Raw genomic sequence first — 24,607 nt, 5'->3', positions numbered from 1 at the left:
CTTGGTGACCCCCAAGTGCCTGTCAGTCACCTGCACCCTCTTTTCCCCCTCTCTGCCCTTTTCTTTTTAAGGACCATATGTGGCAGCCAGTTAGTTCTGGAAGGCAGAGTCGTCCCTCTTACTACTTTTTGGCTTGAGATTTATTTCTCAGGGCATGTGCTTTGTAGCTGCACTTGGCAGAGTGGAGTTTGTTCAGCTGTCCATTCCCTAGCTAAGCTGGCGTCTTAAAATAAAAACAAGCATGTGGATTTTGGAAGAAAGGTTGCCACATGAAGACATGCAGAGTGTCATATGGTTAAACCAGCACTGCTCGAAGTCTTTCATATGATAAGAAACCAGATAAGAAAAAAAAAGCTGAGTGCCTGATTAGATCTTGTTCTTAAGGTACATCGAGGTGACAAAATGAAGCTCAGATGAGAACCCACTGTGGCCACGCAACAGTAAAATCATACCTCTTTCACTGCAGAAGTAGTGGGGCTGAGTGCTCTTTGGAGTACGTCGCTTTCCATTATGATAGAATATGACATAGTCCAGTTTCTGCCTGCTGCATATGAGCAGCCAGCCTTTGGAGCAAGCATTGTTGCAAAACCCTGGAAGAAGACTTTTGGTATAAGTTCTCATGAATCCACACAAACTCCAGAGGAAGTTCCCTACCCATGTGAAATAGAAATCGGCAGAGACTGAAGTTAAATTAAGGCTAGAACTTGCCAGGGGTGCAGGATCCAGGGGATAGGAAACTTGCAGCTCTCCTACCACTTTCCTGCTGGGAAGTAAAGGAGGACTGTAGCTGTAGATCTTCTCTGAACCTTTACTTCTCCATCCATAAAATTTTTGTGTTAATCTGTCATCCAGCTCAGGAGGCCAGGCTGGCCATAAGCTGCTTCGTTTGGAACTGTGTAAAACTCACATCCTTTCTCTTCCTGATGTTCCAGGATGAAGCAATGGTTTTTCTCCTTCCTGTCCCACCAATATTGTTCTTACATTTGGGCTATCAACACCAGGACATAAGGACAGATTCCAGGACATACCTGGAATCAGAGTGTGCATGGTTCTTTACATACTCTGATGGAGTTTCCTGCAGAAGATGATAAAAAATACTCTTCCATTACTTATTGAAAAAATAAGTAAATAATTTTTAAATTAGGGTTGAATCCTTGTTTTCCAGCTTTGTTTCCTAGTTTTGTGTTTGGTTTAGTGTATATAATGGTTGTCTTTGCCTTTCAGTTAGCAGACTTCAGTAATAGCCCAAAGTCTTTACAGCCTGCAGTTGTTAAGATTTGTGATGTACTTTCTTCTACTGAGCCAGTACTTTACTTCCTGTTGGAAATTATTTGTATTAATATATCCTGTTATTTTGATTGCTGGTGTGTTTTATGACCATGATTTTCTTTCCCTTAGGCACTACAGGGATTTACCAGGGAGCTAATGGCCTGACAAATTCTGCAGGATTCAGTGCTGTGCACCAGGTATGGTTCAGTGTTTAGTATTGGCAACCTTGGCACTTATTTTAAACACCTGGAATATTGGTAGATCACAAAGATTATTCTGGTGTTTACATACATTTAAGGAAGGCATTGCCCTGCATTCTGCCGAACACCATTCTGCTCTACTCTGGCCTGTCCAGGACTTCTAGATATCTTAATTAATTTTAAGACGTGTAACTATACACAGAGTTCAGTCCTTGCAGGAGGAGGATGCCCTGGCAATCTCTGCCATGCTGCTGTAGCAATGCCAAAAGTTTCATCATTCCTCTGCCATCTTACAACTTTCAGATATGTTTTCCATCCTCTATAGAGAGCTTTGCTTCCAGGATCCTGTTGTCTGCTGTCTTGGCACTGTGTAATAAATATGAACAATTTGAAAGAGTCTTGGCAGGCCCTGATGAATATTGAGCCATCTGAGCTGTCTGTGTGCTTCCTTCTTTGAGAATACACCTGTCTATGGGCTTCATGCTTCAGATACCTTGATAAATGTGTGTGTATAAATAAACAGCGTGCATATATACACAAGACAGATGTTTTTCAGTAGCAAATGGCTGGTTTTGATTGGACCAAACAAATGAGTACACTGTCCCAGAAAATGTGTTTTGGTTGCCAGTAATTTCAATTCCTTTTTTGGAAGGTGATGGTTGACTTGTATTTTTAATGACAACAGTGGGCAAGTTCTTTATTACTTCGGTTTTGGCTAAAAACATAAGCATCTGCTGATAGAAGTGCATGTGATTGAAGTATGGAGGTTACCTAAAAAGGGGAAAAATAATCGGGCTGGTTTCATTGTTTTGTTATGTTCCTTAAGAGAAAACAATGAAATTCTCTCATTTCTTTTTCAGTTTAATCACTCTTATGACAACTTGAGTCTTTATTCTTGAGAGCTCCCTGGTGACTGAAAGTTAATGAAATAGCTGTCACAGACAAAGATGTAAGCTGTTAAGGAGGAAAGTGCTTTAGTCTTTCTAAAGACTATTTATTATTTAGTTTTATTTAATACCACAGACTAGTTAGCATTTTTGAGGAAATAAAAACCTTTTGCTGAAAGACAATCCCTAGAGCATGAGCACAGTTGCCCATCTGAAAGAGCAAATAGGTGAACAAGAGCAGGAGTTGCAGTTAAAACCAAACAAGTAAAACCTTTTATGTTTTAATTGTCCAGTGAGAAGTTTTCTAATCTGTTTTTCTCACAAAAAAAAAACCCAACAAAATAATCTATATGAGGATGGAATAAAGTTTGTTTGAGAGGCTTAAAATAAAGCTAGAGGGATCTGTGATACCTCATCTCCCCAAGGGCACTTCCACCTTGTAGTTTTAGTTATTTTTCTTTAGGTAGGAAAGACCATTCAGGCATTTTGTTATTGCTAAGATAGTTGGACAATCTCAACTGTGAACATTGCTGCAAAACAGTTGCTACTTTTTCTCTTTCTTCATTTTTGTAACCTATTCTAATGTCTGATCAAGAAATGTTGCTGATCTTAGGAAAACACAGACAGTTTTGCTCCTTCTCTTACCCAGTTATTCATTGTGTTCTGATTTCTTAGGTGTTCTGTTACTTACAGGAAACGTGTGTGTTCCATTATGGATCTTCCCAAAAAGCTGCCCTACTTTACTTTTGCATAAAATTGTTGAACTCGTATACAAAATGTGTCAGCACTGATAACTAAAATCCTACAGAAAAAGCAGATTAGTTGTTGATTAGTTGATCATAATAAGCCAGCAGTATATTTGGGAGAAGCAGAAATGTAATGAGACATGGTTCTTTAGGGAAATATTCCTGCTGCATGCATAGATAACACTGCCTTTGTGATGTCTTACTCATTTATAAGATAAATACAGATACACTGATGTCAGATGTTTTTTTCCTCAAAGGAATATTCATCATATCCAAGCTTTCCTCAAAGCCAATACTCACAGTATTACAGCTCCTCCTACAACTCTCCGTATGTGTCTGCGAACAGCATCAGCCCCTCAGCCATCCCAACCTCCACTTACTCTCTCCAGGAGTCTTCCCACAATATCACCAGTCAGAGTACAGAATCACTGTCTGGTAGGTGCATCTCTTCAGTTTGTCAGTCTCAGTCACCTGTAACCTTGTCATTAGAATGTACTAAAATGCATATTTTTACATGGATAAATCAGATTTCCTAGCATTTAAGAGTTCTGCTTACACAGTGCAACACAGGGTTTTGGAAAGATTAGAACATCCACAGTCTGTAAAACCATCTTGTGTCATTTTCATAAGTTTGATCTCTTCTAAAGGTAGTACAGAAAGATAAAACTATTACACACAGAACCCCGATCAAGTCTGAAGGCTAATGAGGGTAGCACAGAGTTCAAAGCAAACAGCAGTGCTCAGAAAAAAACAGTTTCCCGATTGTCTGATGATTTTTTAGCCCTTGTCTGTGTTGTGGTTTATATTCCCCTCTTACAACAACATGTAATAAACACTTTCATAAATAAGTAAGTACAACAAGAGAAAGTCCCCCTTTAAAAAATCAGCACAAATTGTTTGTCTGGGTGGGAAGTTCAAGATGAATTCCACACATAAAAGTTTCTAAATTTGTGGCTTCTCGTTGAGTGCTTAATTTTTAAACTCTCAAAGCTTAAATGGTTTATGGAATTACTGACAGATTATGATCCTCAATCTGCTGTTCAAGTACAATCTTCACATATCACTTGCCTGCTAAAGTTTTCATTGGCATGCAATAACATTTATATAAAACACCACATAATTTGTGGATGATCACAGTCTACGCCCATTGTAGGTCTGCTGACTTATGAAACAAATCTGAACATCTGTGGTTGTTCTAAAGGAAAAATAAACTAATACTGTTTTTTAAAAAGAAGTGATCACAGATTGCTCTAAAAGCAGTTGAAGGGTTTTCTGTTTCTTAGATCTTATCTGAGCCTTTTTGAGAAAGGGTGATTTCAGAAAGGCTTGTTAGGCACAATCTAAGCTTCTCTGAAGAAGAATATGATTATTCCAGGAAGCTGGAGAGGCCACAACTTAGCAAGGTGAAAAGAAAAATATGTTGGAAATGGATTTGTAATGTAAGGTAAGTGAAATCCTGACAGGTTTGTGAAACTCAAGCCAATCAAAACAGATACTTTATACAAGGGAAGTTCACCTTTGACTGTCTTTTCTCAAATGCTGTCCTCTGTCAAACAGAATATGTCTAAAGAGGCTAGTTCTGTATTTTTAAACAAAAGTTCATGTGGAAAGTGTATTTTTAATCATAAACATTCATCAAATTTAAAATTCAAACCAGTATTTTCTTTTTAGAAGTTGAGTTGGTTTTGGTGTCCTTTTCCATTGCTTTCTAATTCAGGGAGGGGGGGGGTAAAATTCAAAAAGCTATTTCTTTCAATGCAAAATGTGATAAGGTTTTTGAAGTGACACATCCATTTTAAAATTTTATTCATACAGTCTTGGTGACTTTAGAAATTGTTTTAGCAAATCTTACGAGTTAAAAGTTTTTTCTCTAAAAATGTCAGCTATTGACATGATATGAGTAAGATTTTCTGATGGTGCTTTCAAAATGCTTCTGGTGATCTCCATTAAGAATTTTCATGCTCTAATTATAATGATACGGTGCAGAATTTAAGTTTACAATGGATTATTTTTTTTCTTATAATAGGGGAATATTCAACAACACCAGCAAAAGATACAGAAACAGACAGACATCACAGAGGGTCGGATGGCAAGGTACGAGCCCGGTCAAAAAGAAGCAACGATCCTTCCCCTACTGCTGACAGTGAGATTGAGGTAATAACTTTAATTTATATTCCCTTAGTAAAGCCAGCAAAAATAATCAGTTGCATCAGTTAGCAAATCCCACCATCAGACTAGCGAGTAGTGAGAACCAGAATAAAATGAGTAATACAACTGGAGCCTACAGACATCGGTAGTCAAAATAATTCTTCACTGTCTATATTATCAGCATCTCAAGCTATTCTTCAGATGTTCTTTGTTTTTTTTCCTTTAGGCTTTTTAGAAGTCTGCTGATTTGTTCCCCTGACTTGATGTGCAACAGGGGATTTCAATAGTTGCTAGCAGAGCAGACACTCAGGATGACCAGCACACACACAGTTCCAAAATTCCCCATGTTTCATTTTGCCTGCTTTCACAAAGCATCTACAGTCAGGGCTCCAAATAAGTTTGTGATCTTAAAAAGCTCTATTCCAACAGGACATATTTCCTGACTGAACGAATTCTTGCAGTTGCTTAATATGTAACTATATTTCTTTTTTCCACCCCATCTGTCATCACAGCGTGTGTTTGTGTGGGATTTGGATGAGACGATAATTATTTTTCACTCCTTACTCACGGGAACCTTTGCATCCAGATATGGGAAGGTAAAATTTAATTCTTTTAGCATTACTGCTTGTCCAGCCAAATTGTGTCGGGAACTGTGGGGGCAGCTAATGAGACAGCTTTGCAAGCAGATGCTGCTGATTTTATTCAGACATATTTGTATAAATATGTCCTGTGGTATTTCCTTCTAACATGCGAAAATTTAATTTACCTCCCTTTCATGTTGCAAGTAGCCCCTTGTTTTTCAAAGGCTTGTATTGTTCAGCTGCTGCTAGGTGGGACATCAGGATGTTCTTTCAATGTCTGTCTTCTGCAAGAAAGAGCCTATCTAGCAGCCAGAGAGCATTAACTCTCATTTGAATGAGGTAACACATTTTTTATTAGACCGGTGTTTTCATATGAATTTCAGACAACTTTGTAAGAGAGATTTTGTGTTTGTCAGTCTAGTCTGCCGTGAAGAATACTGGTTCTGCTTCCTTACTGAAGCTCACAATTTTAAGGGGATTTAGGAACCCTGTCTTTAGCTATCAATACTTTAGATACCCCCTTTGAATTGCAGGCAATTCCCTTTTGGGTTTTTTTGAGGTAACTGTGGCTGAACAGACTGAACTTGGCTGCTAAGGAGAAAATGCTGGCTCTTGGATTTAGTACCAGGTGCTTTAATTTCTTCTTAAGGCAGCTTTTTATGATAAACACTTAAGTCACTTTGAATTACAGAATGTCAAACACTTTTAAATGGGTAGAAAAAAAGACAATATCATTACCTAATTAAAGGTGGATGACCTAGTTGGCAGCTGTTTCCACACATGGCTTTGAACAGTCAGCTTCATCAGGAGACTGGAAAATAACCCAGCATCTCTCTAGAAAGCAGAAATATGATTTGACATCATTTCATGGCTTTACCAGCTGTACTTGTTTTACGATTGTTATAACAAGCTGAATGTGTAATTAGTAAGATAGATTTATTGTTCGCTGTTAGATGTGCACAGTTGTAAAGGATATAAAATGGTGTTTGTGGTGTGGAAGTCTACTGCAGCACTTGGAATGCTGCTAACACTTCTAACAGCACCCTCTGAAAACCAAGCACGTGTTTCCAAGCAGGGATTTATTCAGACCCATGTTGTACAAGGTAATTGAAGCAGTTACTTTTCCCAGGACGTAATGAAGGAGGTATACTTGTGTAAGCTCAAACCTTCTGCCTGCAAAAAAAAAAAGAATTAGGCACGATCAGGAAACATAAACTTATGCTGTGTAGACCTGCTATGTGGTCATGCTTTGCATTGGGTAGGGGCTGCAGTATACATATGGAGAATTCCCTTAATGGGCTGAGTTTGTGCTAGCATAAAACCTCTGAAGCAGATGCCTTCATCTGCTGCCTCCTGCACAAGTTTAGAGGGTACACAGTTGGGATCTGCTGCATGGGGACAGGAGATGGTGGACCAAGGGTGTGATGGACCCATGGGGGTGTACTTGCCACTGCAGTACCTGTGAGCTCACTGATGTGCTGCCACAAAGGCAGAAGCTGCCATCCCTAGAGGAGCTGGCGTGGGTATAAAGTGGGGTCAGGGAGTGGAGCCAGAAAGGATTTATCAAAAGCAGTCTCCACAAGCTGTTTCTGTCAGCCAGGAGAACCATTTCCTTTATACAAATGTAAAGAATGATACAAACAGGATTTTTTTTTTTTAAGTAATTAATACCTTTTCTGTGAAGTTACAAGAGGCTCTTTGAGAAAATTCTCTAGAAGGATTTTTTTTTTTTTTTTGGTAGTTCTTCATTTGTTTCATCAGCATTAAATTCCTCAGGGCTTTCCTATAAGGGAAATGGTTGTGTTATAAAAGTATTATAGGCTAACAGCTTGATCCAGAGACAACCAGAGGCTTTGGTGGGCTTTGGAACAGACCTTAAACCAGGAGGGAAATACAGCACACTCAGACAGGCTGTCCTGGGAACCATTAAATAGTAACACAATTCAAAAATGTTTAATTGAGCTGAACTATTGAGTACAAGTGAAGCAGTGAGCAAGAGATTGATAGAGTTTCAGAATCTCTTACTCGAAAAATGTAGGAAGTGTTAATTTCAAATTAAGTATCAAGACTAAAAATCTTAGGTTTTGTCTATAATTCATTATAAAACGTTCATATGCCTGTAACTGGACAGGCACATGCTTTGAATTAAATCTCACACATGGAGGTCTTGGTTCTGTATGTCTTCCTCCAGAAGTGTCAGTTTATATGATCTTCACCATTCCCCTGACTAACATTAATGTCACAGTATCATCCTGTCTGTTGCATTGGTAGAGCTGCTGCGCAGGCACTCAAAGAATTAGTCTATAAAGTCAATAAAGCTGAAGAATAGCATATCTTTCTGGGGTGATTTATCTGGGAGCAGGGGAGGAGGAACATCAACCATAGCTTCAGAGACTGGAAGCTAAACTCCTGTGTTCTTTAGCTACAAAATCTCAAATCGCTCTGTTTAATGCCCCTTGGTGATGGCAGCAATAGGGAACTGTCCAGAAACCTCTTGATTTGAGGAAAAGAGTGAGGAAATCACAAAAAAGATTACCAGTTGTAGTCATATTATTAATCATTAATGCTTCAGTGTATGTTTTCTGACATAATTTCATGGGAAACTTCTTTGTTTGGTTTCTGAGAGGAACCTCTATGGTCTTTGCTATAGGTATGGGCTCCTCAGAGCATGGACAGTTCATCTCAGGTGTTTAGAAAATAATTTTCTTACAGCACTGATAGAAGTTAAACCACCAAATTGAAGCATGAATGAATGGGCCAACCTAGGTTACTCCTTTTTTGTCTCCTCTACCCAGACTCTTTACTCTATCCCATGGATTATACAGTCATCAGACATTTGGTCTTAATGTTTTCCCCAGACGGTCACTTCAGTATAACCTTTATAGTAGCAGTCAGAGTGGCCTGCAGCTTCACATCTCCCTCTGCTTTCTGCCCACGGTTGAATGGATGCATACCTGCACAAACAGACAGAGTCACGGTCTTAAGTGATTGGGGCAGCAAAGCTGTCAAACCCGAGGAAATCTCTCCACCCTTTGGTTTCTCAGCAGGAGGCCCTCTGACAAGAAAAGGTAAAAAAATAAAGTTCCATAGGCAGTAACTGGATATTATGTTCAGGAGAGTTTAGAAACCTGTTTTGCAGGCTTGTGATCACTGTATCAGTGTAGGAATATTTACCATGTGCCTAGAGACCATAACAGATGTAGACTATCATTATAACTTAATGTACTGTCCACCCAGTTCTTTTAAACCCTTCAGGCATGCATAATAGAGCTTCCAATCAACAGGAGGTGGGCTGTAGTCTTTACTGTGTCTGCAAGGATCTGCCCACCAAATCACTGACAAAACATAATGGGAAAAAAGAGTCAAAATCCATAACAGTGCTGCTGGGGTTTCACAGGAGTTCGGTAAAAGTCAAGGGGCTTTGTTCATTTGTTTGAAGCAGCTAAGGAAAGAACAGACAGTTTGGTGGTATTAATTCAGACACAATAAGAAGAGATTGCATGTACTCCCTTGCCAAAAAGAAAATCATGAGTCTGTTCCCCTTGCCCTGACTGAGATTTGCTTGTTCCATAATCTGTGCTGTCAGAGCATTAAAGAAAACAAATCTACATCTCTTTCAGCCTGAAAAATCTTAGGTATTATGTTGCAGATTCATTCATATGCTTTTCAGAGGACTAGTATCAAAGAAAAAGGGGGCCCTGAGTGTGTTGTTTTCCCTAGCTGAGGGGTAGATGTGAAGCTAATACCTTTTCTCAGTATTTTGTATTGTTCCTAGAGTGTGAATTCTTGTTCTGTGTTGGTACACTCCTTGGGATTTTAGTGTCAAAATGAATTGCGAGTAAAGTAAAATCTGGAGTTAAAATTGATCTTTCTGTGCAAGTTACTCTGAAATCCTGGAACCAAATAGAATGGATTTATTTTAGCACTGACTTAAAGAATTGAATACATGGAACAGTCGAAATTCTTGAGTTGTGTTGGACCTTTATCAGTACTCTGACCATGTCTGCTGATACCTGGGAGTTACAATCTATAAAATTCCCTGTAAGATGTGTAGCAATTTCTGAGATTGTTCAGCATCTTCAATTCGCTTGAATTGAGAAAAATATACTGCAAAAAATAACAAAGCACATTATGTCACATATTTTAGTTCACCTTTGCTGAAAGGTGTTTAGATTGCCTGTATTGCACCATGTCCCAGAGCCTCTACTGTGTAGTTGTTTTGCCTGGAGTGGCCACTGCGGCTGCTTTTATTGAGTACTCGCAGTTTGCCTTGTAGTCACTTGATTGGTACAGAGGTTTGGTTGATATGATGGCCATATTTTTTTACTGCTTTTGCATTTCAGCAGTGGCAACCTAAGATGAGTTGTGAGCAGACAGGTATCAGTGAGATAGAGGTAGGACATGCACTGAAGTTCGCAGCCCGTGCAAACATGGGCTCTGACTCTCTCCTGAGGAACTGGCAGAGGCGCAGGTATGTGAAGGACTAGGAGAGGGTCCTCCAACAACAGCCAGGCCTCGAGACCTTTTAGACAGAGCAGCTAAAGTCGCTGCTTGGCCCAGTTGAGGTAAAGATGATTTTCTAGCATTTCAAGCTGCTGTCTGTGAACTGGACTATGTTGTTCTCACCAGAAATGATGTTTTGGGTCTAAGAAACTTCACTGCTCACAAGTTTCACCAGCAGTTACATAGTCCTACAAAAAAATTGCCTTAAAGTGAATTAGGATTTCCAATTAAAAAAAAAAAAAAAGTCATTGAAAAGTTCCTGCTTGGATCTACTCAAGATCCCTGTAAAACCCTAGGGTTGATTTTTTTTTTTTCTTTTTTTATTCCTGTTCTCATTGAATGCTTCAAGTAGTTCGTGCTTTTTCCCGCTTGTTCTCTCACAGGACCCGATTGAAACACCATAGGGATTTAATCAAATCTGATGGTGATTCATGCTTCTAATGGCTGAATCTGTCCTTTACTACTTTACAAACTGAGAAGGAATAAAACCCCATTTTATTGCTCGGCTGTTAAAAACTATTTGTAGAAGTTGCTAAGGTTCAAATCAAAAGCTCCCTCCCTTGAGAACTATTAGTTAATTCTAAGTGCCATGGCATCGCTTTTTTCCTTCTTCTCTCGCTTGAGATGTGGCCTTATATCACGACTGCTGTTCAGACATCTGAGAGTTTTCCATTCCTTTGACAAACATGAGCCAAAGTGCTTAAGGACATCTGTTTATTTTATTTCTTTAATGAGAAAACCTTCCAATTTCTTACTGGCTCAGCTGTGTTTATTTACATTTTGTTCGTCATATGTGTGGGGCACCTTGGGACGTTAAAAACCTGCAGAGGCCTATGCTGAGGGCTGCTAGCAGGCATCCTGGTCAGAAAGGCAGAATAAGCCCTTCCTAAGGAAAACACAGTCTTTGGAACTCCATAAAATAGATTTTCAAAACAAATAGTGCCTAATTCACTCAGTAGATCATGGATTAAGTCAAGATGAATACAATTTGGAAAGGATTTTCTGAGGAAGTTGGAGATTTTTTTACCCACTGGAGGCTAAACCTTGTGTTTAATGCCTTTTTAAGTTAAATTAAAAAAGCATTCAGTCACTGCAGGTAATAAAGAAGTCTGTTACTTTAGACATGCTGCTATATCAATTATTAGTTCATTATTGGAGAGAAGGGAGTAAATAATTCCAGCCATTTGATTATTTCAAATGTGTATTTCAGGAGCAAACATCTGTGTTTATCATCTGTGCGCTTGATGAGAAGCAGCAGGAGAAACAGCAAAACCAGATCCACGACAGCTTAGATGGTGGGCACGGGAGATGCTCTGAGCTCGTGTAGATGTAACCTCTTGTACTAGAGCTTAGGAGAGCAGAGGGTTTTCTAAGCAAAGTGCACATGTGGTATTTGGAAGTATTAAAGGATTAATTTCGACATAAAATATGTATCAGAAGCAATGCTGGATTGTCAAACAAGCATGAGCAAAAGGACCCTACTTTCCAGTATCACTGAATCATGACTTGATTTTAAGGGAAGAATAGTTTGAAAAACAGAACGACATAACTTGTGTTAGGAAGTTGCATGTGCGAAATACATAGTTGTGCAGAGGATTGCACGCAGTGGTGTGTTTCCACCAAGCTTTCCAGGAGTTCTGTATTTTTCACAGTTATCAAGGGCTTGCATAGAGAAATAGAATGATTTTGCAGTGCTGAGAAGGAATGAAGGTGTATTTGGTTTTAATTTCACTCCCTCTTATGCCCTGTATAATAAAAAAAAATATTTGTAGATTTTTGAATCTTTTGCATTACTAAATCAAAGTAATTCCCATTTGTTCTCAAGCATCATGGCCCAGCTTTTCACCTGTATTTAAGTACAGTATTCCCACAGGACCATTTAAGAACTCATGGGTTCAGACACTGGGTAAATTAGTGTAGTCATTACTGCTTGTCCCTGAGCATAGTTCATTTAAAGTAGCCTTTTCAACCTCCATGTGCTCTTGAATGTAAGGATTTAATGACTGACATGCCCATTTGCTTATTTCCAAGGTGTAGTCCCCAACCATTTCTGAACAGATACATGCCAGTAAAATGCTAGTCCTTCAGTAAATAATAAGCAATAATTTGGAAGTATCTCTCAAGTCACAGTAAGGGTGACTGTGAAAACCTATCTGAAGAAAAGGGATTAAATGGTATTTGCTGTCCATCTAGCATGGACCTTTCACAAGCTTGCACTGTGCTGACTGTAGATGCTATTCATTTACATTTGGGAGATTGTCTAATAAACCTGGATATATCAATGTATATCTTCGTTTTGGGGGGAAAAAGGTTTAGAGCCTGAAAAGCTGAGTGATTCTATTTGAATCACTTACTTAAGAAGTCTAAAGTGCAGTTACTTCAGTCACTTCTGAAAATGGGTTTTGATTCTGAGCTACTTTAGTTACTTAAAGCAATGTTTCTCACAGGTACCTGCTCTCTCAATTGAAAACTCTGAGAGCCTGGGTCTGGCTATAGCCTGAATCTATTAAAAAGGTAAAATTGCAATCCAAGCTACTGAAGTGTAGTAAAATAGATAAATGTGTTCTCTTCCTCAAGAAGACGTGGACTTACTTGAACTGGAACTGATACACATGTCCTATAATGGGAAACCCTTGTTCGTGTCTCGTTCTGATCGAGGTATAAAATGTTACAGTACAAGAATTATCATTCTCACAGACTCTTTCTGTTCAAACATGTAGCCCAGCATTTGGATCTTTGCTTTTTCTATTATTATTTTTACTTTTATATAACAACCGAGCTGGCCCATTTTTCAGGAGTTTCCAAGTAATTAAACCCAATTAAAACTATTAAATTCTTTCTTTTGGTGACAACTTCATTATTAAGAGCTAACCACAAGGAGGAGATTTAACTTGGAAAGCCCTTGATTGTATACTAATCCGTCTCTCACCTCTGGCTGACACCTGTGGCAGATAAACCCTAGAGAATAGGAGTCTGATGAATACTCTTAATTAATACTTTCTTCCTTGTAGAAAGTAATTATTTGCTCATGGCATAAACAGGTATTTGGCAGGGATTTAAAGAGACTGATTAGTTTTAAATACTAGGGCTTTATTTTGTTGGGTATTTTTTAAATGGAGGGGAGGTCTGAATCCAAGATCCATGCTCAGAATGACTTTGTCCTAACATTCTGAATGTCGGGATAATTGGCACATTGCTAAATAGAAGCAGAGTCAGACAAGAAGCTGATTTGTTATCCATCTCAAAGGAGCCAGCTTTGCCCCTTTGCTAATGGCCTGCAAGTCTGAACAAGGTACCTGTAAGGCAGAGGCTTGGAATGGGCTTTGGAGCCAGGATTGGAGGCGAGAGTGACTTGCACTTGAGAGATTGCCAGAGATAAGTCTTTTTCTTTCTTCCTTTCAACATTACAGCGTGCAAGAGGGGAGAGTTGGCTATGGACATCCAGCCAACTGGATTAGCAGTAGCTGCAGGTGTTAGCAAATACTATCTCTAATGCATACTGTAGGACAAATACAAGCAGTTTATGAAAAATCAATCTCAGTGATTTGGGAGAGCGGTGGTAAGGTTTTAATACAGACCCATTTGGGACCATCCTGTACCTTCAGTCTGGAGAAAAGAAGGCTCAGGAGGGACCTTATCAATCTCTGCAACTACCTGAAAGGAGGTTGTAGTGAGGTGGGTGCTGGTCTCTCCTCCCAAGTGGTAAGTGATAGGACAACAGGTAACGGCCTCAAGCTGCACCAGGAGAGGTTTAGACTGGAGATTAGGGACAGTTTCTCCACCAAGAGGGTGCTCAGGCAGTAGAACAGGCTGCCCAGGACAGTGGTGGAGTCACTGTCCCTGGAAGTGTTCACAAACCGTGTAGACGATGCTCTCAGTGACACAGCTTAGTGGTGGCCTTGGCAGTGCTGGCGAACAGTTGGACTTGATGATCTTAAAGGTCTTTTCCAACCTGATTGATTCTATGATTCTATGAAACTACTACTTCTCTTTGTTAAAAGTGGGAGTGAAGGGTGCATTGAGGAGGAGGAGTATCAGTCTCTTTGAGAATGAATACTTCACAATGACCACTGCTCCACTGGTGCCTATTTTCCCCAGCTGATGGGAAGAAGCCTGTTAAAGCTGTGCGTTGGAGGGTCAGGAGTGCCTGGACTGTCATGTGTGCGCACCAGAGGTTAGCACTAAAGTAATTTGTGGAGCTGTTTAATTGCGACCCTAAAGGAAGCTCCAACAGCAGTGCATGGCAGAGGTGAGGCACACAGGGATATGCTGTGGTGCTGGAGGTTTTGTTTACAAAAGGAGTTCATTGCCTGTTTTCTATCCCTGCCTCTCATTGTCCTTGTTTGTGAAAGCATGACTCCTAGATTAGCAGAGGGGTAAGACCTTGCTTTTCTAAAGTTACTAAACAAGCACCATGGGTTCAGTTTTTAGATTAATCTGTCTTCTCTGTAAAAAGTGGTTCCTGGAGGAGATTTGATTTCAAGCTGTCTGCGATCCATTCTTCCTTGGGCTCATATGCATCAGAAAACTAGATCTGTTACCCAGGAAGCTTGTTTGCAGGGCTGCACGGTACAGTTTTCTCATGGAAGGACATGTTAGCAGGAATCAGTATGAATGTGGTAACTTTGTGTTGCTCTGTCAAACTTACACTGCTCTAACATAAGCATTAGCAGCCCACAGGGCATCTTCTGCAGCACAGATACCCTTTAGTGGTACAGAATTCCCCTGCCTCAGAAAAGCTCTTCATCATCCTCTTCAGGTAATTTTCATAGTTCTTGTTCAATTTACACACTGTATACAGAATTTGGACAACATGATTGATACACCTAATCTCATTTTGGTGCTTTCTCATCAGTCTGATTTTTCTGTTTATTCATACTTGGATTGAAAGCTGCATTGACTGTGTCTTTTTTCTGTGTGGGTACAACCTCTAGCACAGCAGGGTTCAAGTCTGGGTCTAGTGCTTCTAGATGCTACAGTAATGCAAATAAATTAACTGCCAGTGGAACCCTGGCCTAGTGCCTCTAGACACCTATACCATAGTGGGAGTGCTGATTTGCCTTTTAACTTTATCAGCCTCTTTAAGACTTGGAAGCATGCCTTGCTGTAGAGGAAATGTCCATACTGTGAAGGCAGTGATGCCAAATCATTTCCCCAAACGACTTCCCCTCTGGGTGGTAAAGTGCATTTTTCTGTTTTATTTTCATTCCATCATATTCTCTATCTCAAGAGAAAGATTTTACTTCCCCCCCCATCTACGTTTCTGTATAGTTTAGTTTAAGAGAAGGTAACTTCATGCAGTGTGGAAATGTTTCCTTCTCCCCATTAGTGATTAATACCAATGAAGTTGAAGACAAAACTCAGAGGATAAATGACAGATACCAACCAGTGAGATTTCCTGAAAGAGGTTTAAAGGCTAATGATCCTTGAAATGTATAAAAATAAATTGCTTCATTAAAAACTATTTTACAAAATAATTTCTTCCTAGCAGCATATTTTCTGCAAAACAGTTCCCCTGTGTAACTACACCTGGGTAGTAAAATTTGATTCAATGCTGTTCGCGTGGGGCCGCAGTCAAATGTCCTGATCATGCCTGTGTCCCTGTGCCTCATCAGGAGAGGAGGTTTGGGGCTTAAAATTAGAGACATGTTCAAGGCAAGTCTGTTGAAGTTTACTTTTTGCCCAGAGGAGAAAGTGCCCTTCTTTCTGGGACAGCAACAAGCATGTTTAAACATGAGTGACAGAGCTTTTCTTTAGATGGGCACAATGCTTGTGAGTCACACACATGGCTGAAACCACAGCCATTCTGCTCTAATTAAAGAGAACTACACCAAGAATGCGTAATAATTAGGTTAGTGTGTAATACACCATCCATGTCAACAGCATCTGCCACAAAGGTTGATTGAAATGTACTCATCCTCCAAACATTGTGCTCCCTGTTAGAGCTCCTCAACTAATTCATTGCCATCCTGTCATACAATAACATGACTCCACAGAAATCTGCAGAAAATTAGAGCAAAGACTACATATAAATCTGCCCTGGTTTAGCATGTAACTTCAGTGAAGGAAAACCACCCACATAAAACATAAAGATGAGAGATCTCTGTCCTAATGAAGATGAATTACAAAAAAAAGGCTGTGTGGGAATGCTCTGTTTTTTTCCAAGTTGTCTGTTGTTGTTTAGTTTGAACAGACACAATGCTTTTGGGCTGTGAGTGTTTATCAGATTAACCACAGATTAGTTTTTGCTTGTGTTTTTGAAGTATTTAATGAATAAGGAAATGTTCTGCTGGCGACCTTGTTTGCATCAGTGTGTTTCTGTACTTTTGCTGTGGGTTTAGGAACAAAGTTAGTTGTTGGGGGGCAGGAGGAATGGTTGACTTTATGCTCAAGACACATGGAACAGTTACTGAGATTCATTTAATATGGCAGTGCATGAGGCTGGGTACAGCAGGTCACTTGGTGGTGTTTCAGAGTAACAGATCCGTGTGGGCTGTATCCCTGTGCCCAGTGGGCAGCTTTGAAGCAGTGAGCCAAGAGCTGTAGGATCCCTGCAGCCACCATCCCCATCCAAGCTTCAGCTTGGAGCACCAAGTAGATCTGCTATGCACATGTAGTCAGCTGTTAAAGTAGCCTTCCAAGCCAGAGGATGAGAAAATAGCCCAGCCAAAAGTCATTTTTGCCATTCAGGATTGTCTGTGGGTGGCTTCTTTGCCCAAGCAGAGTCAGCCCTGTCAGCCTGACACAATTTAAGTTTGCACTTACTGAGTCGGTGGGGAAATGAAGTGGCAGCCATCTCACAGGTGGTTTTGTCTCAGATGGGTAACAACAGGCAGGGAAAAACATTAATTTTCTAAACCAAATCAACTAAACACACTGAAGTAGAGCTGCAGGTAGTGTAGTAGTCCTTCTCCAGAGGAATTTAATTCAGGTTTTGCCACTGATGTTGGTAGGAGCAGGATCTGGATGTGAGAAAGTTCACACATGCTTAAGAACATGTAGAAGCTGTTTCAGAGCTGCTGGCATGTGTGTTTTCATTCTCTTAATCGTTAAAAAAGTGTTTTAAGAGTGCTGCAGGCAGCCAGAGCTTCTGCATCATGTCCTTCCCTTTTAGGAAGCAGTTTGGGACCCTCTCAGGGAAGGGCCGGGTGAGAACCACACTTGGGTAGGTGAGGGGCTGCTGGCACAAGGAAATGGCAGAATGAGCAAACCTTCACAGTCAGCCAGCCCATGCAGACCGGAGTGGTGCATGCAGCAGTGTGGCTGCTCTTGTATCTCCTGTCTGGGGGCATATCTGCTGCTGATGACAGTAGATGCTGTTATTGTGCTGGACTCTGATGTGGGAACAACACATCTGCCTTTCTGTCTGGTTCTGTGCTGATCATCTAAGTTATGGCAGTAAAGACCTAAGCCAGATGTGCTGAGACACATGGATTGCACCCTCTAGAGAGACTGCATTTATGGGTTCTTATTTCAGATTTTGCTCACCAAGTTGCTTTTTGACATTAAAAGAGAATAATGCTGACCTTCTGGGGCTGGTTTGAAGGACAGAGTCAAGAAAGGATCCCCCTCTGTGTACTCTGTTGCTTGTAACTCTCTCCTAACCATTCCCTAATGACACTATTGGAAATCAATTCTTCGTCTAAACTACTAAAGCAATTCTTATACAGTGTCAGGTGTTCAAAGGTTCTTGTTATATCATCTGAAGCGTGTGGGCTATTACTGATCAAGGCAAGCCATAGACATCTTTCAAAGAGCAGAATTTAATTATCTATGAAAGCAGAAGAAAGGATAGGAAAACCATTTTAAGATACACTTGGGAAATAAAATCACTTTAATGAGCCTATCTTCAGAAACAGGACTGTGTAGATCCTATGTTTGCTCTAAGATCTCCTACCTCTCCCTCCCAGAAAAAAAGATCAAAGTGAATGTATAAAAACCTGGTTATATTTTCCCCTCACAGGACACTACAACGTCTGTGCGGATAGGTCTTATGATGGAAGAAATGATCTTCAACCTTGCAGATACACATCTGTTCTTTAATGACCTGGAGGTATGTAGCTGCTTATTTTATTTAACATCTCTCTCTCTAATCATTTGCATCTGGTCTACAAACTTGTTTTTCTGGCCAAGAAACTTTCATTTTTGACCCCAAAGAAATGGGCCTTAGATGTCTTATTGGAAGCATACTTCACTGTGTCCCTTTGACATCTTCATTCTGTTAAGGAATTTTTTTTCTAAATACACAGTAACAATGATGGCTTTTGGCAGTTTTACTAAATCTAATAATGAGGACATTGCTGCTGCTTCTCCTGAAATTTGCTATTTAATAATTTTATTAAGCTAAATTAGCAAAGATCCTATGGGGCAGGTAGCAATTAGTTGTGAGCCACTGCAGGAGGGTTTAAAAATGGTCTCTGTTCTTGAGGATATTCTGCTTGCACACACAGAGCAGGAGGTCTGCTCAAGCTGAGGCACACTCCAAGTTGGAAACTATGGGAGTTTCAACATTAAAGACCAACAGGAAGAATCCTTCCTGTTTGTGGCTTGGTTAGATCTGACTATGCCTTATACAAAGCAGAAATCCTCTTGAATACAGTAAAATTCAAGCAAAGCGATGCTAGCAGATGATGATAAAAAAAATCTAACATCCCTGGGTAGCGCTTTATGGTCTTTTTCTTCACTTGAAAAAGGAGGAATTTGTTTCTGTGCTGGATGAAATGAGATATCTTTTTGTGTGCCTGCTGAGTTCAGTGTGAACTCCTGGTTCCTTCACTGCTTAATTGCACTGTGGTCCTTCGCATTACAGGAGGTACAACCTTTCCTGCCACCTGTCTCCTTAGAATCTGAGGGTTCACTTGCTGAGATTTTTCATTTCCTTTTGAAGACAAGCAGTGGCCAACACCTGAACTGACAGATATTTCCTCTTTCAGCTCTTTTCAAAGAGGGAGTTGGTGATGAGGTTATGAGAAGTACAAACTGAAAAAGTCCTCCTTCGGGAGGGGGAAGTGGAAGCTGCTGTTTGGAAGTGCAGGGTACTGTATAAGGAGTGATAATATTTAATATGCAACCAGCACTTTCCACCCATCAGATCTTACCATCTAATGCAACAAAGCTCCATGTCCTGCACAAAGTCACCCTCTGGAAAACTTCTCCCTATCTAGACTCTTGCAAAAATAGAAGTTGGCAAATCATTTTAAAACAAGTTTTTTCCTTGCTTTACTTACTGCTCTAAAACATGAAATGAAGTACGATTAGGAGGAACAACACAGGAGGGCATACAAAGATGATAACTAAAACCGTTTGTGTAAGTAGTGCTATTTTGTTGCTGCTTGAAAAAAAGAAGCAAATTTCAGTGGAAGGAATTGCAGCAATAGTCATCCATCTCTGTTCATTAACCACCCTACTCCTTCATTTAGGATGATAAATGTAAGTCAGATTTGAGTATTCAGAAGGTCATACTTAAGGATCATACATCACCAAGCGCAAGGTTTGGACAAAAAAAAAAGATGGTGAATTATGTTCTTAGAACAGAAAGAAGAAATTGGTAAAAAACAAGCACAGAAGCTGATTCAGTTCTAGACCCACAAACATTACCATGTACGTTAGCACCATCATGTGGTATAACACTGGTCTGTACAGGACAAAATAAGCTAAAAACATTCAAACCCTTTTCTGAGCATCTTCTGTGTTGGAGTGGCGTGAGAGAAGCTGTAACCGAGCAAGCAGCAGGGTAGCTGCCCAGCAGTCTGGATGATGGGGCACACTACAGATGTGCTGCCCCATGACAAAGGATCAAGGCACCAAACCTTGACAAAGGCAGGCTGTGCATTGCACTTCCAGGGCATGCAGTGGCACAAGCATTGCTCTGTTCAGGAGGTTGTTTGCAACATAACCCACGCAAGCAAGGCCTCTGTTTTCTGAGGCCCATATTGAAATCATACAAGTGTGTGTTTGCCACACTAATTTGTCCCCTCATATGGCATATAAGCATAAGTATAGGCCACACAAGAGGTTGTGTACTTGTGTGCCGGGATCTCACTGCAGCATATATCAGGAAATATTCAGTTGAAAGGAACACTTTCTGTTCCCCTTTTGGGACACTGGGGTTACAGATCACAGTGAAGCAAAAATACAAACTCTGAGCTTTCCAGGGTTGAGCTTTTTCTCCCAGATGCCTTTTGTTCACAGTGCAGTGCTGGCTAAAGAATAGTACCTTCTGCCTCCAGTGCCTCTGGAGATACTGTTGTCTAGCACTCTGAAAAACAGGCATTAAGGACAGGAGAACTGACAAGCGGGTGAGGAATTAACAAACAAGGGGATAGGGGATTAGTGTGTTTACAAGTTACTGCCTTTCAGAGCCATCCCTGGAGGGTTTGTGTTCTGGGAACTGTTAACTCCCCACCTAATGAGGGATGTGAGCTTGGCTGATCAATGAATCCATAAGATGTTTAAAAATCTCTCACACGGTCCTGATATACAAACAGTGACAAGCTGTGCATTCATCAGTTGTTTTCATATGTGCACAAGACATACCTCGACAGCATTCAGAGCGAGCATAAGCAATAACAGAAGGCGCTTCTCCATGCATCCTCAGGAACAGCTTGTGTTTCACAAGGAGGCAGCAGAGGCTTTCTCCAAGCCTGCAGTACTGTTTCAAGTCTGCATTAGCTCAGGCTCCTTCACATGTAGGTACAGGGGTCTGGTCCCACCTGGAGGCAGGTTGTGTGGCACAGACTGACCTAGAGATACCACAACAGTAAAAACAGTTCAGTTCCCAGAGCTGTGAGGGTTGGCTGAGGTCTCACAGGTTTGACTCCGTTACAGGCTGTATATGCCACACATCATATCCCTCAGAGATCCTAGAGCATCATTTAAAAAGTCAGCAGATGTGAAAACTGGGATGTGTTCCCACTGCAGACATCCACTCCAACAATCTGGTTCTCCTTTGCAGCAGCCCAGATATCCTGCCTTGATTCCCTGCTCACTAAGATTTCAAAGAAATTCTGCAAGAACGAAAAATTAGTCTTGTAACCAAGCAGTAAAACATGGTCCATGTTCTGCTTTAACCAGCTTCCCTGTGTTTCACCCAGTAACATGATAGGCTCAGCCGGTGGACTATGAGGTAGCGTCTCACCAAGTGTCATGGTATTTTATTAAGTTAGAAATGTGATAGCTACTGTTGTCACACTTCAGTGTACAGAACAATTCATTCACAAATGAGAAAAACAGATCTGTCCGCAAATACCTTTCCCCTGACTTAATGCCCTGCATCACACAACTGAAGTGCAGTGGACTGCATCAATACTTTCCCAGCATGGCTCACAACAGCCACTGGGAGGGAAGCTTAAAAATAATGGGGCTAGAGGGGAGAAAAAGAAAGAGATGCCAGCAGAGATCTGCTATTTAGCCTCTTGGCTCCAATTATATGCAGAAATACACACCCCAGTTATAGGTTGATAAGAGGACAAGAACAAGATAAAATTGTGTCTGAGCATTATCTCAAATGCTGCAGAAAACCTCATGAACAAGAACTACCTGTGACATTTCGCCATTGATAACAAATCTGGTTAATTGTTTGGGGATGATTTTCTTTTTTTTTTTTAAAAGGGCTTGTTTAAAGTATCTCATAAACTTCTAATTGTGTAAAGAAGGTAAGACAAATTCTGTGGTTTACAGAATAATGTAGAGGTGAAAACTAACTATACCCTGGTTAGTTGCAGTTGTTCTGACTTTGGAATCCTGTTGTACCAAGCCCTTTTTTCTTCTGTTGAAAAATCAACCAGAGCAAAAGATAAGAGTTCATCAGCTTGAATGAAGGCTTTCTGTCTTGTTCTAACTCGCAAGGGTCATGAAGAAAGGAGATTTAAGGTGGTGGGAGAAGCTTCCTGTTTTTAACTCTTTCTAATCTTAATGCTAAGACTAGGAAAGAGACCAAAGAAATCACATTTCTCAAATTTTTGAGGCAGGGCCTCCACCATTCAAACAACGAAGAATTTTGGAAGATAAGATCTAGAGTACACGCTTCATGCAGGCTGAGCTCCAAGTATATACTCTGGTTAAACTTCCTGTGCATAGATTTCCTCATTACTGACACACATTCTTCCTTCACTCTGTCTGTGGCTGGGGCTAGGAAGGGCTGCCGCCTTCAGTGCTTCTGTCCAGATTCCCTGCACATCAAAGGAAGCTCAGCCCCCTCAGAACAAACACTGGCAGGACAGGCAGCTCTGGAAAGTTCTTTGGGACAGATCTGCCTGGGTAATTATGTGGGCATGCACCTCCTGTCAAAAGCAGTATTCTCGCAGGGGAACAGGCTGCCAAATCTCTGCCTTATCATGCATACAAAGTTTTAAAACCACAGTTTTCCTGGCAGAAACCCAAGCATCTCTCTCCCTCCTGTCTGCATAGGAGGGAATTCCACTTACTGTAGTATTCAAGAACTGTTTTGCCCTTAGATAATGGCAGATCTCACATACACACTCTTTGTCTAGTCATATTTTGTACAAGTGCTATGTGATGCTTGTTCCTAACAATTAACTGGCTAGACTATGCCAGACAATACTAAGATTTTATCTTCTTAATATTACATTTAATGCAATTTTTCATTATGTTCTTTCAGGTTTTTTTCCAAAGCATTTACTTACTGCTGTATTTTTTTTCCATACACTTCTCAGGACTGTGACCAGATCCACATAGATGATGTATCATCAGATGATAATGGTCAGGATCTAAGGTACGGGATCTCCTGGAAGCTGCAGGTCAGGTAGTCCCCAGCTGTTTGAAAATAGGAGGGGGCTGGTCAGTGATGTAAAATAACATTCTCAGTCATGCACCCCCTCCCTTTCCTGGCTCCATGCTGTCTGCATTAAGCACACAGAAGCACAGAATCCCCTTTCTCACATTAATATGTGTGTGCCTACTGTCAGGCCCTGACTGTACTGAGCTTTGAACCATTCTGGGAAATACACTTAAAATTAGCTTAAACTCCAGTCAGTCTACACTGGTTTCTGATGTGATTTGGCCAGCCACTTAGTGCAGGTATGGCCAAAATGCTTCAAAACCATATCAAAAGATTTCCCACTGCCCAACCTGTAATACATGGGCTCAGCAGTGAGATTTATGGACCTTGCCATGCCAGAGTTCTGTTACTGGTAGAAACTTATCTCAAAATTGCTCCAAACATTATTATCTAAGTTAGATTATCATGTACCTAAAAAATACTTCTGTACAATTACATCACCTTTACTAAAGTGTTGGCAGCAGAGTCATGATAACTGGCACAATAATTAAATGGGAAGAGCTCATATAGAGCTTTATATTTTATGTTTTTCTGGCTGGTGATTATGAGAAATGGGTGCAGAAACAGCATGGAAAACTATGAAGTGTTTTAGGGAAGAGACTTTTTCTTCTGCAGAGAACACTTGAAAGATTTCTTGCTGTAACTGAACTGATAGTTTGTGCTCTGCAATGCACTGAAGTGGCACATATTTATTTAGGTCCTTTGCCTCCAGTGGCCTGTAAGCAGGTGAGGCTGGATACTTGCTCAGACATTGATTAAAACATTACTTTGGGGTTTATCTCAGTCAGTCCACTTACCTTGAGTGAATGGAAAATCTGTATGCTAACAACACATCTTGAATTCTGTGAAAAGCCCCTCCCTGAGTGGTTTCAGTTGTTTCAGAAATACTTCTCAGCTGCTCCTGGTTTGTCTGTGTGGGAAATGAAGCTGAGCTGACTGCACTATGTTAAGCATAATTACTCCTATCTGGATGCTCTAATGCAGAAATAGGGTGGCATCAGGGCTCTCTAGATAGGGAAATTACTATGCAGTAAATCAGGATGTGAATGTACAAGCACTGGCTACTCCCCCAGTGAGGTGTCAGAAGCACTATAAGCGGAGCTAGCTTCAGGCTGCACCTGAGAAGGATAGTCTGTCCCCCTCAGCCTTTCTGTCCCTTCCTTTGCTCTGCTTCCAGTTGAGTTTATCCAGATCCACTGGGTCTGTGACCTGATCTGACCAACTGGTCCCCCATGAGCTGCAGCTGCCCTCTCCCATCGCAGCTCAGTCTGAGACCTGCTCAGACCATGAAACCGGTCCTGATGCTGTCATCCAGCAAACATTTGAGGATGACATGAGCTGGTACTGGCTCTTTCCATGCCCTGACTCCCAAACCAGGGAATCCAGATGAAAAGTAACTTCTTCTTTTTTTTAGTTCTGTTCTCTTTTAACTGGAACAGTTCCCTGATCTGATTCACCTCAGTGCTGAAGAAGT

At 40.6% G+C, this 24,607-nt stretch overlaps 1 protein-coding gene and 1 long non-coding RNA gene across 9 annotated transcripts in view; one reads left to right on the top strand and one right to left on the bottom strand.

The window, feature by feature from the left end:
- The window catches only part of EYA2 (EYA transcriptional coactivator and phosphatase 2), an 88,427-nt gene that overhangs the window by 56,709 nt on the left and 7,111 nt on the right, over nt 1–24,607 (top strand). For all 8 annotated transcript variants that reach the window (XM_061375640.1, XM_061375643.1, XM_061375641.1 and 5 more), the window contains 6 exons: nt 1,399–1,466; nt 3,360–3,537; nt 5,129–5,256; nt 5,763–5,846; nt 18,298–18,387; nt 23,009–23,067. In XM_061375640.1, coding sequence (XP_061231624.1) covers nt 1,399–1,466; nt 3,360–3,537; nt 5,129–5,256; nt 5,763–5,846; nt 18,298–18,387; nt 23,009–23,067 — 607 coding nt within the window. The remainder of the gene's footprint in view (nt 1–1,398; nt 1,467–3,359; nt 3,538–5,128; nt 5,257–5,762; nt 5,847–18,297; nt 18,388–23,008; nt 23,068–24,607) is intronic.
- LOC133224256 (uncharacterized) lies at nt 8,653–23,218 on the bottom strand. Its single transcript, XR_009728811.1, has 4 exons — nt 22,979–23,218; nt 22,038–22,173; nt 20,871–21,076; nt 8,653–8,785 (listed from the first exon to the last, which is right to left on the bottom strand). It is a non-coding gene; the product is annotated as an uncharacterized LOC133224256 (long non-coding RNA).

This window comes from Neopsephotus bourkii, unplaced genomic scaffold (assembly GCF_033783945.1).
Source record: "Neopsephotus bourkii isolate Nb327-2 ecotype Australia unplaced genomic scaffold, CSIRO-AGI_Nbou_v1 NB_1663, whole genome shotgun sequence".
In the NCBI taxonomy this organism is placed as follows: domain Eukaryota; kingdom Metazoa; phylum Chordata; class Aves; order Psittaciformes; family Psittacidae; genus Neopsephotus; species Neopsephotus bourkii.
The sequence above is the reverse complement of the archived record's forward strand: the minus strand, read 5'-3'. Positions and strand labels throughout refer to the sequence as shown.